Below are 18622 nucleotides of genomic sequence, written 5' to 3'. Positions count from 1 at the left end.
CCAAGACAAATGCCACAGATACATTGCTAGTCGCCAACAGGCAGTGGAGGGTGCTAAGAATCGCTACAAGCGTGGCAATAAGGCTCAGGCAGGCTCCAGCAACTCTCAGAATACCTCTCAGCAGCCCAAATCTTCGCCCAACAATGCCAATTCATCTACTGTGGTCACTGAATCAGCTGGGAATGCAAGTCTTCGTTCTATTCATCCCTCTGATCCTCATTGCCCTCTCCAACTTGATGCTGACATTGATTGGAATGCAGACACAGGCGCCACTTCTCATATGACACCTCATCGTCATTGGATGCACCACTATACCCCATATCGTGTGCCAATCAAGCTGGCTGATCACACTGTTGTCTATTCAGCTGGTGTTGGTACTGTGGTGTTTAATCCTGTGATGAATGGCAAAGTGGCTAGGGCTGTGGAATTCTCTAGAGTGCTCCATGTACCAGATCTTCGAAATAATCTCCTCTCAGTCTTGTATTTAACTCGTCAAAGTGGTTTCAATGTCACTATTTCGTCTCATTCCATGTCCTTTATGCGTGACAACACTCTCTTGTTCACTGCAACTATCAATGACAACAATGCAGCATTCCTTGATGGATCTACTGCTGCTTGTGTTGAATTGGGACATTTTACTGCGACTATACCACTTGATTTGATGCTCTGGCATCGCAGATTGGCTCACCACCATCATGCTGATGTCAAGAGACTGATACAGAGAGATCTGGTCACTGGGCTTACACTGGAATCCAAGGCTGCTCCTGACCCTGTCTGTGAACCGTGCTTGTCTGGCAAGATGCATGCCAATCCATTCCCCTCATCTGATACTCGCTCTGCTCATCCTTTGGACCTCATCCATTCTGATGTACACCAAGTCTCTTCCCCCACATTCTCTGGTTATCGCTACTGGGTCACCTTCATTGACGATCACAGTCGATTCCGTGTTGTTGTGCCTCTCAAGGCCAAGTCAGATGTCTTTGATGCTTTCAAGAGATTCAAGGCTTATGCTGAGACTCAATTGGAGCGTAAAATCAAGGCTCTGCGCGATGACAAAGGGGGAGAGTACATGTCCAAGGAATTTGAGCAATTCACAGATGATCATGGGATTGTCAGACAGCATACCACCAGGAATCGTCCTCAGCAGAATGGTGTGGCAGAGCGAGCAAACAGACTTCTGACTGAGCGTATCACTGCCATGTTATCAGAGTCTGCATTGCCTAACAGCTTCTGGGGTGAATGTCTGTCCGCTTTGGTGCATGTCTGGAACAGGTGTCCCACTGATGCAGTGGCCCATGCCACTCCATTTGAGTTGTGGTATGGACGCAAGCCTGACATGTCTCACCTTCGCGTTTGGGGCTGCACTGCCTATGTGCATGTGCAAAAGGACAAAAGAGGCGTCTTTGGCTGTCATATGGAGAAATGTGTGTTCATTGGTTACCCTGAGGGATACAAGGGATGGAAATTCTACAATCCTACCACCAAGCACACTGTTATCTCTGAGAGAGCTGATTTTGATGAGCGCTACTTCCCTGGCTTAAAGAGGTCTTCTGACGATGTCCCGCCTCCACCTCCCACTCCACCTTCGCTATCCATGCCATTGGGCCTGATTGAGGATGTCCCTGCACCAGGTCCAGGGGGAGATATGGGCCCACCAGCTGCGCTTCAGCAGCCTCAACCATTGCCTGACAATGGGCCTCATTTGGACCTTGATGCAAAACCACCTGTGAATCAACCTCCTGAGCTTCCAAATCACCCTCCTCATCGCTCACCTTCTCCTGACTTGCCTATTGCACTGAGACGCCCTGTAAGGGCTAGGAGACCACCTAGACCATGGTGGCTTCAACACAGACAACCTACTCCTGCCATTGAGAGTGATGACAGTGATTCTGAGGCAGTTGATGATGAAGTGGCACACTTTGGAGACTCTGCTGAGCCTAGGTCGTTTGCAGATGCAATGAAGCGTCCTGATGCAGATAAATGGAGAGAGGCAGCCATGGAAGAGCTTCAAGCTCATGAGCGCAATGGTACTTGGTCACTAGTGGAACTACCTCCTGGAGTCAAGGCTATTGGTGGCAAGTGGGTCTTCAAGATCAAGCGCAACTCAGATGGCACTGTTGAGCGCTACAAGGCCAGATATGTGGCCAAAGGTTATAACCAGCGCCCTGGCTTTGATTTCCTCGAAATATTTGCACCTACTGTCCGCATATCATCCATCAGAGTTGTCCTTGCCATTGCAGCCATCCACAACCTCCATTTGCGCTCCATTGACATTTCCCATGCATTCCTGAATGGAGTCATGGATGTCAAGGTCTACATGCATCAGCCAGAGGGATTCCATCAGGGTCCTCGCAATCTTGTTTGCCAGTTGGACAAGGCCATCTATGGGACAAAGCAGGGAGGCAGAATGTGGAACCAGAAGATGCACACTGTGCTTGAAAAACTCGGATTCAAGCGTACTTATTCAGACTCTGCCATCTATGTCTTTAACAGAGCTGATGTGCGCATTATCCTGCCTGTCTTTGTTGATGACATGACACTGGCATCCACTTCTACTTCTGCACTTGACCAAGCTGTCAAGGACCTCTCCCTGCACTTTAAGCTTCGTGATCTTGGCCCTACTTCTTACCTACTTGGCATTTCCATCACTAGAGACCTAAGTAATCGCACCATCTCCCTCTCCCAACATCAGTACACTCTGGACATTCTGGAGCACTTTGGCATGAAGGACTGCAAGCCTGTGTCCATTCCCATGGATCCTGGTTTGCGCCTCACCAAGGACATGTCTCCCAAAACATCCAGTGATGCTGCTTTGATGAAGGACATTCCCTACCTTGCTGCTGTTGGTGCTCTGATGTATCTGGCCACTACCACTCGTCCTGACATTGCCTACACTGTTGGAGTCCTTGCCAGATATAACTCTAATCCTGGTCTTACTCACTGGAGCGCTGTCAAGCACTTGTTCCGCTACTTGCAAGGCACCCTTAATCATTCCCTTGTCCTTGGTCCTGATCCCAATTCCACTGAACTCTTCACCACTTTCTCTGATGCTGATCATGGTGGTGACAAGGACTCTGGTCGTTCTACTGGTGCCTATATTGTCAAGATGGGATCTGGTGCTGTCTCCTGGAGCTCCAAGCTTCAGAACATTGTTGCTCTGTCCACCACTGAAGCAGAATACATTGCTGCTGTTGAGGCTGGCAAAGAGATTTGGATGCGAAATTTGTTGAAGGAAATGGGCTATCCTATCACCTCTCCTTCCACCCTTCATATTGACAACCAATCTGCCATCTCTGTATCCAAGAACCCTGAGCACCATGGTCGGATGAAACACCTTGATCTGCGATGGCATTGGTTGAGAGATGTTGTTGACTCTGGGCAGATTGCTCCTACCTTTGTTCCCACTGCTGAAATGCCTGCAGACTTGTTGACCAAGGCTCTTGCCAAGCCTAAAGTGGAAGTGTTCAGGAAGATGATGGGACTTATTAGATCAGGGGGGAGCTGATGCTTGGGAGGTGCAGCATCAGGGGGGAGTGTTAGTTTTGGTGATTCTGCACCTTTGTGCTACCTATATATTTTCATTCCTTTCTCTATCTATTCTTCTATCATTCACTATTGATTGTGTTCTCTATTATTTCGCCTTTGTGGCTGCTTTGTTTACCTTTGTTTACAAAACTTCGGACAGTATTGCAGAGTCCAATGCTTCCTATTCTCTAGTTACTCACATTGGACTCTAGGTACTGTATACCTGTCATACTCTCTAATAATAAAGTTACTCACATTGGACTCTAGTTCCAGTCCCTGATTGCTCTCAGCAAGTGGCTAGACACTTCCTTCAAGCTTTGTTCTTAATAAAAACAACTATTCCCAGGGGCACCCTGGGTCATCAAACCAAAATCATAACCACTCTCACGGGTTCAAGCTGTTTGGGCTAAAGCCAGGGCAGGGTGCTCCTATGGATATCGGCGTGGTCCAAGGTGGACAAATGTGCAGATTCAAGGGCAACTGCTACAACTGTGGCCAAGAGGGACACATGTCCCAAGATTGCAGAAACAGGGCCCAGGCCGCTCAACAAAAAAATAACCAATGCCGCCAATTGGAAACAGAAAAACCGGACAATCAGCTCAATTCATTGGCCGGTTGTTTGTATGATGAAATCAGGGCCTTCTTTTATGATCAGCAGATTGCTGAGATGAAGGTCCAGGGAAAAGAATTCGGAGTGTAGGTCACTTGGGTGCCTTCGCTTCTCATAGTAATGAAGTAAACCACAACAAAGTGGCCCCTGCTCCAGGGTGTTGCACGAGCAATAATGGAAAGAAGGGGGCAGTTCCCCAATTTGTAAATATATTTCTCAATTTATTATCTGAAGTATGTACTTGTATGAGGAATTGTGACTGTAATATTTATGATACCACCGCTGCACCAGAGTCTCCTCAGAAGCATGGCCCCGGCGAGACAAACACTAGGGTGCTTGATGCTGGTAAAAATAAAACTAATAATATAGAAAAACCTAAAGAAAAACATGTTTCTCTTAATATTTCTTCTTCTTCTTCTCCAGAGCCACTTTCCACAGAAATCCCAAGGCGTGTGTTGATGTGCACATATTTATTCCAAAAAAAGATCTGTTTAGACGTTGGTGTGGGAAACTTTGCCCAGGGCATAGTATACCCAACCAGTGCACTGCTTGATTCAGGCGCTAACGGAATCTTCATAGATCAGGTCTGGGCAGAGCAAATTGGACTCCCCCTTGTAAAATTAGATGTATCTATTCCGGTCTATAACATTGACAGTACACTCAATGCGGGTGGCTGCATTATGCACAAATGTTTTTTTGTTGTCAAATACTAAGGACACAGAGAATGAGTCACCACTAAAGCTACCCAACTAGGGAAGATTAATTTGATCTTAGGCTGGACCTGGCTATTTGAACACAATCCTCAGATTGACTGGTAGATAGGGGTTGTCACATTGTCATGTTGCCCTTAGGAGTGTGATGACTTGGGTAAGCCGAGTCATGTCCATCAAACTGAGCTTGATGAAAGGATAAACGCTGGTCATGTTTATGCCAAGCTTAGATCTTTAGATAAGGTTGACGATGACAATGATGAGGTAAAACCCGAGGAAGAGATTAAGAGGCTGGTACCTCTAGAGTACCATGACTTCTGGAAAGTCTTTTCAAAACATAAATCAGAACACTTCCCAGAGGCTAAGCCTTGGGACCATGCTATAGATTTGAAGGACATGTTCAAACCTAGAAAGGGACACATGATTCCACTCTTTTCCCCAGAAAAAGATGAGGTTTCTAGTTTCATAGATGAACAGCTTAGGAAGGGTTTCAGCAGACCTTCCAAGAGCCCTATGACATCCCCGGTGTTCTTCATTCCTAAAAAGGATGGTAAGAAGTGTATGATTATGGATTATAGTTACTTGAATGAGTACACGGTTACAAACGCGTATCCGCTCCCTTTAATCAGTCAGCTAGTAGACAAATTGGCTGGTTCCAAGATCTTAACAAAGATAGATCTCAGATGGGGGTATAATAATGTACAAATCAAAGAAGAAGATGCTTGGAAGGCCGTGTTCATGTGCCACCAAGGATCCTTCAGACCCCTTGTTATGTTTTTTGGGTTGACCAATTCACCGGCGACCTTCCAGAGCATGATGAACAAGATTTTTGCGGATATGGATAACTGTGTCGTCATTTACATTGACAATTTATTAATATTTACGAAGTTGGACGATGAGGCTCAGCATGACAGGATCATGCAAGAAGTTCTTTGATGCTTACAGGAATGGGACCTATTCGTTAAACTTGAAAAATATAACTTTAAAGTGAAGGAAGTAGACTTCCTTGGTATGATAATTGGCCACAATGGAATCAGGATGGATCCTGAGAAAGTTCAAGCTATTTTGGATTGGCCTGAACCTACTCATGTCAAAGAAGTTAGGGCTTTCCTTGGCTTAGTCAATTTCTACTGAAGGTTTGTTAAAAACTTTGCGCTTTTGATAAGCTTAAACAGGCATTCACAACAGCACCCATATTAGCATTTCCAGAATTGGACAAAGAGTTCCAGCTAGAAACTGACTCTTCTGATTTTGCTACTGGGGCTGTTCTATGAATTAAATGCCCTGATGATCTTTGGAGGCCTTGTGCCTATTTATTGCATAGTTTGTCGCCTACAGAGCGCAACTATCAAATTTACGACAAGGAGATGCTGGTCATCATTAGAGCCTTAGAGCACTGGCAGCACTACCTAGAAGGTGCTAGGCACCAGTTTGAAATTTGGACTGATCATAAAAATCTGGAGTATTTTATGATGGCCCGAGACTTGAACCAAAGACAGGCCCACTATACGGTGTACTTGTCTAGCTTAAGACAGAACATGGAAACCAGAAGCCCATCTGGACAATTCCCGCAATTAAAAAGGGTTGAATCCATGTCTCTAAGCTTGCTAGGAGCTGAGGCTTTTTCAACCTATGGTGTAAGTGATACTTGACACCTTGCTGGTAACCGGCTGGGGCTCCTCCAAGGCTCCTGGCACATGTTGACTAAGCTTTGATGTTTTTCCTCAAAGGCTGAACATCTCATCTAGATTATCACCTGTGTCGTTGGGAAGTTGGGACCATTGTTTGGGTTTTGGACGGGCTGCATGTGTAAATGGATTAATGTAGATACAAAATAAAGCCAATGTACTTATGCTTCACATTCACCTTATCCTCGGTAGAACCCTTGTGAGGGCATGTTGGGGGAGTTGTGTGAGAACATATGTTAATGTCCACGCAACAAAGGTCCATGATGCACTTACACGGATCAACATCATTGTTGGCTTCATCATTATTAGATGAATGAACTGTCAGTGGCGACCCCACACCTCCCTTAGTACCCGTGACCTCCTTCCCAGACACAGAGCCTCGTGCACCTGCCATCTTTCCTGATGTACCCAAAGACCTTGCCTGCTTTCTTTTTGGTTGCCTATGTGGATGGGGCAGCCTTGGCCTTACACTTATGACCAAGCTTAACATCATGGTTGCTATTATCATCATCTTCCTGCTCATTGTGAGAATTATTATCTTTGGAATCAGACAGAGCAAGGCCCATTCCCTTGCGGTCAACCATTCTGGTGACCTGCCTGGATGTTCTGAACACCTTCTGGGCCTTTGTATATCAAACTGGGATAGATGGGATAATCATCTCCACCTTTAATTTTTGCATATGATGCCATTGGACATTCTCACCGGAGGTTCCTTGGGAGCCTCCTCCTCCTCTTGTTCTTCGACACCACTGATGGTTGTGATACTTGGTGCAGAGGGTACTTTCTTTTTTGGCCTTTTGACCTTACTTCCAGAGTGATCAATCTCTCGGGGCTCCTCCTTGTGATCCACACTGCCCTTGTAAAATTTCCTCAGACCATGCAAGTTAAGGGAGTCATGGAGGGGTGCAGCACCCTGGATGATGGGTTCTATAGAGTTTAATAGTTTTGCTAAGTAGAGGATTAGTATGTAGTACAAATGGTGTAGCCTGACAGAAAGGTACTTACTTTTCATGTCTGGGACACATTTGAAGTGTAGGTGCTTTGAACTTTTGTCCTGCAGGCTGTTAACAAGGATGCTACGCTCAGAAAGAGTGAGGTCCAAGATCCCTTTGGGCTTGGCAGTGTTGCATTGTTCATCTCCTGGAAGGAGCACACCATTGTGCCAATTAATACATGTGATCCCTCTTTTTGCTAGTTCTTTCACCATACCTTTCCAGGGAAACAATTTTCCAGACACAAAGTCATGGCCAAGACCCGCTAGGACCCAAAATGTGTTTAGTGATTTTTCAACAATAATACAGTAAGTAAATGACTTTACCAAGCTGTGATGATATCAACTTTCTGATGACCACAGGGACATCCTTCTTGTTGCCAGCTCCCTCTAGTGCCTCTGATGAGCCTTTGCACATAGGTTCTTGCTCCGGTATGTCATTTTATTTGGTGCTATCCCCATCAAAGGTCTCTGATACTGAAGCCAGTGATGCCTGGTTGCTATGGGATGGGACCATCAGAGTGTATACATAGATAGGTTTTTGATGAGCTTACTATATATGAGCTTTGAAATTTCCGATTGTTTGGTCTTTGTCTGTATGGCACCTGACCTGAAAGAACTTGGGAGGCCATTAGAAGGGGAGGCAATTATATTATAAAGCCAGTTGCTCACATTCTCCGCTCCTGAGGTAGCATGGAGGAAGGCCAATGTGACATCCTGGTTGACACAGCTGCCAGCCATGACAATTGCAGCCTCACAACTATGGGTTTGCGCAAGGCTGTCAACTTACTCCCAATAAGTGACAATGCGCTGAACAAGACAATGCAACTCACTGTTTGTATTATTCTTCTTCTGGCTTTTGCAAAGTCGGCTGAATGCTGCAAAACTGTTTGCCTCGTGCCTGCATATGCTGTGGCCCTATCATGAGCCTCCAATATCCCTTGCCATGTATCAGGGTAAGCGGCCTTAAAACATGCATAACAATCCCTTCAAATGATTGGTGCTAATAACAAAAGTGTTAGTTTCATGTACAACAAGAGATGTATTGCTTACATGGTATTCCTTCTTGGAGAGCCCCTTTTGGAAGCCTCTCTATTTCCTGCTTCTGATGTGATGCAAAATACTTACTGTAGTAATTCCAGTGATTTTGGGTGTTTGCCTTCTGGGCTTGGGTCCTCAGCCAGAGGTCAATTAGCTGGGACTCCGTGAGAGTTGTGCGCTGTGCAAGCATGGTGATTTGATTATTAATATCATGGAAACCATTGTCCAGGATTGCATTGGTTGCATCCTGCCAGCAATCATGTCCACAGCTGATGTTGAGGCTTGAAAATCATTGTAACCTGGCATCTCAGGAAAATGCTCTCCAGCGTATATTGATGCCTGTATGTTTGCCAACTCGTCAACCTTCAAAGATGTTGAGGGGATAATGTGAGTGAGAAGAATAGGTGGCACAACCAGATTAGCTTGGGTTGGAGGATGGAGGTGGTCACCCTCTGGTAGTAGCACAGAGGGCCTCTGGAGTTCAACATGAAGGTCAGAGCTGGGAGAATGTGGAGGATCCACAGTATCCGCAGCAATTCCAGTGCTAGGGAGTGGACTTGAGCCATGTGATCGAGCCTTGGTCACCTTTGTGGCTTGTAGGAGCTGTTCTGGCTCTGTGGACTGTTGCACATTGCTGGGACCAGGGGTGCAATAGCAAATAGGAACTGGTGTTGCATCAGGTGGACATGGAGCCTTCTTGGGAGGCTCTAGGCAAGGTTCATCATTGTCAGATGGATCCGCAGCAATATAATCCCCGGGAGAGTCAATCTCAACATATCTGCACTGCTTACACAAATTTTGGGAGGATTGTTGGTTTTGTGCAGAAAATGCAGTGTGTAACAACCAGGAGTTATTTACTCTGGTGCACACAGGAACACACTATAAAGAAGATGATGGGTAGTGGCTACCCCTTAGGCTGCAGTGAGTTTGTTGTGCTAGACAACAGGAGGACTTGCTGAGTCCTTCCCCATGTATTGCTCCTGTATATATACTAAAATACATGAGGTACTGTACAGTTGTAAATAAAGTTTAAAGTCCAATGTCTAGCATGTAACCTGTCACATGGTGAGCCTAAACACTGGTCAGGTGATGTGTCACATGACTGGTCATATGACTATGAAAAGTCGAAAATGTAAAGTGAAGTAAATGGTCACATGACTGGTCATGTGACTTGGAAAATGAAAAGTAATGTACAAAAGTGAAGTGTAAGTAGGTGCTGGTATGTCAATTGTAACACAGTGCGGTGATCTGCTTGGTTTGGGCCAGACAGGAATAGGTCAATCAATGGCTCATCCTTTGGCAGGGTCTCAAAGGCAGTGAGAAGTCTTGCTCGCCAGCCTTGAGCTTTGCAAACAAGCCCTGAATCACACTCAGTGGCCTTGATTTTGGCTCTAAGTCAAACACGCATTGCAATAATGGAAGTGATTAGCGACCCCCTCCAATTTGTGAATGACCATAGTCATCATCGGCTGTACTTTTGGCATCTTCTGGGTTATCTGGAGCTGACAAGAAAATTGGACAATATTGAGGCTGTGTTTGGATCAGGTTGTTGAGATTTCCATCTATTTTTCTGTCAAGAAAGTTGTTTCCACATCAGAGTTACAGTCTTTGTTGGAAGGACTAGGAAGGCACTTACCAAGATAGTCGATATATCATAAGACAAGGCAGATATATGTCAATACCAATATGGAAATGTGATTTTGAGGTTTGCAAGACTGATTGGTTGACCAGGAGTGTTTTTAGGTCCTTGCAACAGATGCTGACACTTTGGGGTGCATTAAGCATACTGGATATATTACATCAAGATATATGTGTGTATGACTTACTTGATAATAGAAAAATAGATCGGGTAGATGGTGCAGGGTGATGTACTGTTTTTACTGGGATGAGCTACAGACACTTCAGAGGACAAGAATGAGGGGAAATTTTCTTCCATCAATGGGCTGATAGCCAATCACAATATGAATAAATGACCTATTGAATGTAAAACATGCCTGGAGGATGCAAACATGACTTTATGACCAGTACAATACATCAAATGAATATGGGAAGCCGCCCCATCACACTGATATCAATTTCTCCAGAGGCTTCTTACAAATATCATGATCTAAGGACTGAAAATCTTACAGTCTGCATGTAGCTCTTGCATGCATATTGTGAACTTGACTTCTTTGTTCTTAATACCATGGGTCGTGCAGAAAAATATCTAAGCCTTGCTGACAGGCTCACCACAACTCGAGAGCGCAAAAATCAATATGCTTTTACAAGATGGTAAGCTTATGCGATAAAACTTGGAACATATATTGACCAATATACAGAGGGAAAGCTATGCAAAAAATACAGAATACTCGCCATTATGCTAAGTCTCACAGACAACACGCCAAATACCCTTCTCCGCCAGCTTGCAATGAAGCTTTGTCTCAACTTCACAAGCTCCAACAATTACCTGCTACGCTTATTCAGCTTGCTGCAAGACCTCTTCCAGCTACACACCTTTTTCATAAAGTGTTGCAAGGGCCAGACTATGTGGATGAATCTGAACTTCCCCTGTGGGATTTGGTACCTCCTTACAAACTACCAGAACCTGCCAATACACCAAAAAAAAGCTCAATTTACATCCTCTCTCATTGACGTGATGCATGGGTGCCGCTTTTGGCTGGAGAAGGAGGCACAGTGGGCTTGAGTAGACCTATACAATGGTGGTAGGTTTCCAGAGCTGGAGAAGATGCCAGCAGAGGAAGTCTGTTTATTGCTCGTACATTATGAGTCCCTTGGCAAGCAAATTAGCAAGTTTGAAGGCTGTGAGAGGCATCAGTGAATGGCAGAGAATCTCTTACAGTGGAGAGCTCAGGTGATGTGTACTAGGTGGGATAAATTGGCAAGGTTATATTCTGGTGAGGACCTATACATAAAACTCCTATAAAGATCAGAACATAGGTATAGAAAGGACAAGTAGCTTTGTAGAGTCTTCATGTCCCTGTCTTGAAGCCCTGTGATACCAGATCCTTATAATACAGCGGATATCATTGCTAAGACCCATAACCCACAGTCATGATTATTTGTCTGCAAGGGCAATGTGAGGGATGTTAACCAAACAAATTAACCAGACTCACAATGATAGGCCTAGCCACCCAACCTTTTCTGTCCACTCAACAGCATTCATGGTGTCGATTATTACAATAACACAATTTTTGGACCTTTAATTTTCATTCTCCTCTTTAACCTTTTTCTGTAGTTTTCACACACTGTGCCATGCAGCACTTTCCCTTTTGTTCAAACTCCTCTTTTGCGCACTGCGCTGCCTTTTCTTATTTTAGCTACAACTCTCTCACGCAGTGGAGCTGGTTATACGTGCTGTGCCCATGACATCATCAGCCACTGCCCTCATCAACTGTATAGTACATACATACAAACAAACCTGTAGTAGTATATATACCCCAATAGATCAAGGAGACTCTTTAGCAAGTCCTCCTGTTGTATACCCACAACTAACTTGGTCCTACCTAAGGGGTAACCACTCCCTCATCACTACCTTTATAGTTTGTCTTAGTGTGCGCCAAAGTAACTAACTCTTGGTTGTTACATTGATTGGCTATGGCTTGCAGCCTCATTATTAGTGTCATAATATCCTGTTGAACATTTCAATGGTGGCAAATGCAAGACAGTCCACTTACCTTGATATCCACTTTCCATCCCTTTTGGTCTCCAAAACTATCAAAAAGATGGAGTTGTTTGGTTGAGAGGTGAGCAATACAGAGGACCCAATGTTCCACTAGCGATGGGGGGTGTATAGGTATTATCCATATGTTTTTCTCCCAATACAAACACCAGGACATGGTTTGCCAAAGGATGTCATTAGACGCATGGTGTTGAATATGTGGGAGATTGTGGGTGGACAGAATAGCACATCATTGAGCATGTGGCAATAGGAACTCTGAGTTTAACAAGGCGGTGCAGCTGTTAACACATGTATCATTGAGTGGAGCAGATAGAGAGGAGAGCATTGTGATATCTCTAGCTTTAAATACCAGCTGCCGGAATCTATCTTGAGGTTCTCGCACTTTCCTTGTAGTTAAACCTGCTGCAATTGCTGTTTCATTGTAGGACAAGATAGGGAATTTGTCAAAGTCAAGGTCCTTGCAAATATCTATCTGTCAATGTGCTGTTGTCAGGGTAATATCAAATATACCTCTAGAGCCTCCAAAATGATCTGCACATCAGCTACCTTTTTACTTTCTTCATTATTTTGATCCTCGTCTGCCTCTCCATTATCTCCAGCCAATATGTCCCCTAGGGTGACTTGTTCTGGGTTGAGTGCAAAAATGTTCTCTGTTAGAATAGCTGGTTCAATGTCAGCATCAATTTCTATAATAGCTGAGCCGGGTAATAGCATAGATGTAGTATTTATCCAGTGATATGTGGTTGCATTGGAGCCTCCCGAGAGCCTAATGGCCAATTTGACACCTTCCTTTGCCCGGCTCTCAAAGTGTGTTAGTGATGTCAATGGTTTTACCAGTTGTGCTTGAAGATAGTGCATGTGCTCCTGATTCTGGCGCAATGTAAGATGGAGCCGCACATCTGTAAAACACAATAAATCTCTGTAAGAATATGAGCTTGTATCACTTACAAGCAGGTGTACACAGAGCCAGCTCAATAGTTGCAAGCTCCTCCCCAAACCATTGACAGACATTATCGGTGTCATGCACCAAAGTTGATTGGTAGCATGGACAGGTGTCAATAATAAAGCAAATATTCAAAAAGACTCGCCTTTTCGCCACACAGGCACAGTGCCACGTGGAATAGTAATTAATATTGCCTTTTCCGGACTTGTGGCTGATCAGCACCACCTCTATTAGGCAATCCAGTCACGCTTACCTTTGCTTTTCTATTCGGTACTTTGAGCATTTCGGCATTTCGGCAAATTTTTGTGTCGCCACTGGCTACAAATTGCATTGCACCCTCGCTTTTGTCATTTCCTTCACTTCCCTTCCTTTGCCTAGCCCCAACATGGGTCACTTACTCTCGTTTTTATTCTCACCTGACGGTTGCCTCTGGATCCCCATTTTAGTTCACCTCCTTGTCACCTCCAGCCTCCTCCTCCTCATCTTCTTTGCTCCCCCACCATATCTGATGTCACCACTCTCTATCCACTTCTGTCGCCGATCCGTCAACCACCATGTGCCACTGCTGATATCAGCAAAGTCTTGGCGGCCGGTCAAAATTGGGCAACAGGTCCATCTTCATGATGTCGATCTTCCATTGTATACTATCAAATCATTGGCCGCTCGTCTCGCCTGGTTGGAGCGTGGGTTGGTAGTTTCTGAGCTGGAGAAGGTTCATCCCCTTGTGTTGCCTATGTACATCACTGTCCCATTCTTATCTTTTGTCCATTGTCTTCGCTACAGCTACACCTACCATATGCTGCCTGGGACTCACTTGTTCCAAATTGGAACTACTCCCCTCCCTCCCTCGTTTGACCAGGTGGTCCAATACAACAGTCCATTGGTAAGGCCATGGAACTGTCGGATTTGGACTAGGTGGTGGACCAGTGGCTCCAGTTTCTTTTTTCAGCAGAACATTCATTTACAGTGCAATTATTTTTGATTTTTGAATCATTTTTATGGACACATCTTTTTAGAATGCCTGACTGACAATAAAGGAACTGTGTTGATACTGATAGTGTTTTGCCTTGCCCTTTTTTTTTTACTGCATCTTCCCATGACATCATGAATTTCCTGCTCTCTTTTTGCTATTGGACTTTACTTTATGGCTGTACAAACCTGTGACATTACTCACAGCATTCATTGTTCTATCCCTTTTTTTTCCTTTTTTTGACAATCTTATCCTGTACTACCTACGCAGGATCCGTCAGCGTACATTCCTTCCTTCATGTTCTTTCTCATTCTTTTTGCACAGCTATACTGTGCATAGCCTACTTTTCTTTTACTATATAAACCCCTGTATATTACCTTGTAAAAGAACAAGAACTCCAATCCAGACTTTTTCTCTAATCTCAAGTTCACTACTCACTACTACTTGTGATCCAGTGTGGTCACAACACTTCCCACTGCTACCACTGTCAACTGCTGTCATCGTCACTCGTCACTTTTGAAAGTGATTGTCATCCCTTTCAATTAGAGTCCTTCTGAGCACTACAGTCTGTGCGTCAGGAGCCTGCTATCACTGGGAACCTTGTCACCTTGTCATCCTTGTCGTTCTCAAACCTACCTTGTGCTACAATTAGCAAGGTAGTGCTCATCTATACTCGCCACAAAGCCCTTATCTTTCTGCATTCCAACTATCCCTCCTCCTCAAAACCACACACCCATACATTCTTGGGTTTTACTTTGAAGGATTGTTATACGTACCACCCCACAAACAACCAGACCACTCCACTGTTCTAGGAGGCAAAGCCCATAAACAAGTTCCGTGGAATCTGGGAGGATTGTGTGTTAGTTTGTTTTTGTGTGTGTTTTTTTCTAACAACAGTTCTCATCATTGACAACGCCAATACATTGACACAGTCCTGGAGCGTACTGGAATGAAGAACTGCAAACCAGTATGGACACCAATGGCCCATGGATCAAAACTCCTTGCAAATGCTCCAGGGGAAGATATTGTGCAACACGAGATGCATATTGAAGGGTGTCAAGTGTCATACCTCTCAATTGTAGGCTCCCTCATGTATGCCATGCTTGGAACACGCCCAGACATTGCCTACGTTGTTGGAATACTAAGCAGACATAGCTCAGCTCCAAGGAGCCATCACTGGCAAGCTGCAAAATGTGTCCTCTGATATCTGAAAGCAACCAGGGACGTGGAACTACAATAGATGGCACAGATGTCTCCATGGACATGGATTTCTATGGATATTTGGATGTGGATTGGTCTGGAGACCCAGACACGTCACGATCAACATCAGGTTTTGTTTTTATCACCATCCGAGGAGCAATATCCTGGACAAGCAAAAGACAAAGCATGGTAGCTTTATCCTCCGCGGAGTCAGAGTACATTGGATTGAGAAATGCTAGACAACACCTTGCATGGCTTCAGATATTTTTTGAAGAAATCAGACATGCTCAAAATGGACCTACAATATTACACTGTGACAATCAAGCAGCTATCATTTTTACACGAGATCCGCAGTTCCGTGCTCGCACAAAACATATTCAATGGAAATATCATTTTATCCGAGATGACTTAGTATCAAAGGGAGAGGCAGTAATCAGATATGTTCCTACAGGAGATATGGTTGCTGACATTCTCACTAAACCCCTCACTCACGAAAAACACTGGAAATTCTCTAAAGTTATGGGACTACGGTTGCACTCAAGGGGGAGTGACAAAACCAGATAAACCTGGTCTCTGCTAAAGCAGCCATTGTTCTCTATTGAGCATAGCCACCACTCCATGGAGTCACCATTGTTCTCCTAGGGGTCATTATACTGTAGTGATTAGCACCTCTGACTATAATAGGAATATCTCAGTCATTTCTATAGCCTCTCGGGCAGCGGCTGAGGTATATTATATTACATTTATTAGAGATTACCTTAAACTAACATCTATTGTAGTTTTCACTTAGTTCTATTATAAACAACAGAAGGACTTGCGGAGGAGTCTCCTTGATCTACTGGGGTATTTATACATCTACAGGCTATTTGTACATGCATACTATATACAGTTGATGAAAGTGGTGGCTGATGATGTTATAGGGTGCAGCCTGTGTGACCAGCCCCACTGTGTGAGAGAGTTATATCTAGAAAATATGAGAAAGCTGTGCAGTATGAGAAAGTGAAAGTGCCATATAACACAGGAGTCTGAAAGAAGGTTAAAGGAGAGACTAAAAGTCAAAGTCCAAAAAATGTGTATTGTATGTAACAGTTTCACTTACTGTAGGTAAATAATCAAAGTCCTTTCTATAGCCTCTCAGTCAGGGGCTGAGTTTCACTTAGTTTTATTACCTTTCCAAAATGTCAGTGAGGGTACTGTTTGAATTTTGATCCAAAACACACAGCCAGGGCGACTGTAATCTTTTGGGCCCCCATTTTGCTTCTTGTAAGACATGATATTTTATGAGGCTCTGCAGATGAGACTCAATGTGAGCCTCAGGCCAGAGCTATTGATCTTCAAGCACAAGAGACAAAAAACACGACCATACCAATTTATCAACTAATACACAAAATACAACATATATAGCTGTGGCAATAATATGACATGGCAGTGAGGGTTAGACAAGAGACAAAATGGTAATAAAATAATACCTAAAGGATGGTTGGCCCACAGCAAGTTCAAGTTGATTACCAAGGGCTAATGCCCAATGAAAACTAAATCAGTATATACATGTCTATACATGTACTCAGCTATCAATAGAAATACAGATAAGAAACACATAACATCCTTGCAAACAACCAAACATGTCATCAATGTGTGATCTAGAGACTGGATCTGCCTTGACACAGATCCAATGCAAGTGCTTTATGTGAGGCAACGTTAAACTATAACAAAAACAATACCTATCTCCGACTGCACTTGCAGGGAGTAAGAGGTACAATGAGTTTGAGGTCGACAGATGTTAGAGATTATAGCAGGTAGAGGACTGGTAGTAAACTCAAGGGTTTCTGATGAGGAGTAAAGTGGGTTATTCAAGTAATAAGAAGCTAAAGAACAATACATGAGTTTGTAGGGTTTTTATAACTATTTACATACTTTTTGAGTAAATAATGATACTCAGTGTGAACTTTTCTTATAATGAATATATTTCAAATATTGTATATAGATATCAATTTCACTCAGGCTGATTTTGTATGGTCTTAAAAAACATATTGATATTAATATACAAGTTTATGTATATATAGTGATGTAGGTAAGTGGGTATAAATGATGAACCATATCAAGAAAACAAAATACAGTAAAAAAAAAAACTATCAAAAAAGTGAGAGAAAAAGCAAAAAAACTAAATAACAGAAGAAATACCCTCCCCAATAAACTATTTCTCATCTACTTATCTACTTCACTTGTAATACAACTGGCGGCTACCTATGCTACACCATGTTTCCAGGAACTTAGCATGTAATAATAGGGTGTGTGTAGTTTTACTCAGGGGGGTAGCTTGTGTGGCATGAAGTTAACTTAAATGCTTAATGAAATAATTAATATTGTGTAAAGGTAGACTAATGCTAGTATATGTATGGTGGTACAATTTATGCACAAACTACCAATATTATATAAGCAATCACCTTGAGCATCTTATTTACTAGATAAAACATGTGGCTTTGCCACAATTGGGGACAACTAGATTTTTGATAAAATATAATATATATTAAATATATATATTATTTTTGACTGCATAGTAGGTCAGAATACCAGCCAACAAAGGTGCTGGGGCAGGTACCTGCACCTACTTGAGCAAAAAAGGAGCCTGCTCTTCCAGTGTGGCCACAATTGTTTCAGCATATAGGATATAGTGAGTGTGCAGTCCACACACAGCAAGTATGAGCAATAGGTAGACATTAATAGCCATAAGTAGTGCAAACTATACACACATGAATATCCTTCCTAATACAGACATTGGGCATTCCTTGAAACTTGCACTTACTCACTTTTCCATTTATCCTTACATCTCAACCTTTTATCCATTGACTGAGGATTGATTAAGGTAAGGACTCTATATTACAATACCTACAGAATTATACTGATATTATATTAGTCTCTTACTTCTATTCTATAGGTAATTACAAAAAAACTCAGTCTTTTCATCCATTGACTGAGTCCCTTACTTTATTTCTATCATAATCCTGCTTTATCAGAATATTGGCTGTCTTGGCTCATGCCTCCACAATGTTGAGGTTGTTATACTGGTTCAAACAATACATTAAACTCTGATTGTGGGTGTTACTGAGACTCCACAGTATGGGAGGAAGTGTTTTTTTGCACTCCTTGCACACACAACAACAAGAGGTTCTACCAAAGTAACCACCTTTGTTGTAATACTGTTGATACTTTGTGCACACACCACAATTGTGCGTGTGTGCAATGGCACCTGCAAACATAATAAAGC

At 43.4% G+C, this 18622-nt stretch overlaps 3 protein-coding genes across 3 annotated transcripts; 1 reads left to right on the top strand and 2 right to left on the bottom strand.

The window, feature by feature from the left end:
• Nucleotides 1-77: 77 nt before the first annotated feature.
• SERLADRAFT_404212 (uncharacterized protein) lies at nucleotides 78-527 on the top strand (the record flags this gene model as incomplete). Its single annotated transcript, XM_007324695.1, has 2 exons — nucleotides 78-184; nucleotides 261-527. A coding segment is annotated over one exon (185 nt), but the record flags the coding sequence as incomplete, so codon positions are not given.
• Nucleotides 528-6973: 6446 nt separating this feature from the next.
• Nucleotides 6974-8755, bottom strand: SERLADRAFT_412199 (uncharacterized protein; the record flags this gene model as incomplete). The annotated part of the gene is made up of 8 exons (XM_007324694.1): nucleotides 6974-7156; nucleotides 7237-7460; nucleotides 7539-7790; nucleotides 7852-7951; nucleotides 8197-8284; nucleotides 8315-8334; nucleotides 8358-8464; nucleotides 8653-8755. 8 exons carry the CDS (start codon nucleotides 8753-8755, stop codon nucleotides 6974-6976), a joined length of 1077 nt encoding a protein of 358 aa, XP_007324756.1.
• Nucleotides 8756-12473: 3718 nt separating this feature from the next.
• Nucleotides 12474-13102, bottom strand: SERLADRAFT_444065 (uncharacterized protein; the record flags this gene model as incomplete). Its single annotated transcript, XM_007324693.1, has 2 exons — nucleotides 12474-12716; nucleotides 12755-13102. The coding sequence occupies 2 exons, from the start codon at nucleotides 13100-13102 to the stop codon at nucleotides 12474-12476; spliced, it is 591 nt and encodes a 196-aa protein (XP_007324755.1).
• Nucleotides 13103-18622: the final 5520 nt, after the last annotated feature.

Source organism: Serpula lacrymans (assembly GCF_000218685.1).
Source record: "Serpula lacrymans var. lacrymans S7.9 unplaced genomic scaffold SERLAscaffold_21, whole genome shotgun sequence".
NCBI classification, from domain to species: domain Eukaryota; kingdom Fungi; phylum Basidiomycota; class Agaricomycetes; order Boletales; family Serpulaceae; genus Serpula; species Serpula lacrymans.
Note: the sequence above shows the minus strand (reverse complement) of the source record. Positions and strands in the feature narration are given on the sequence as shown.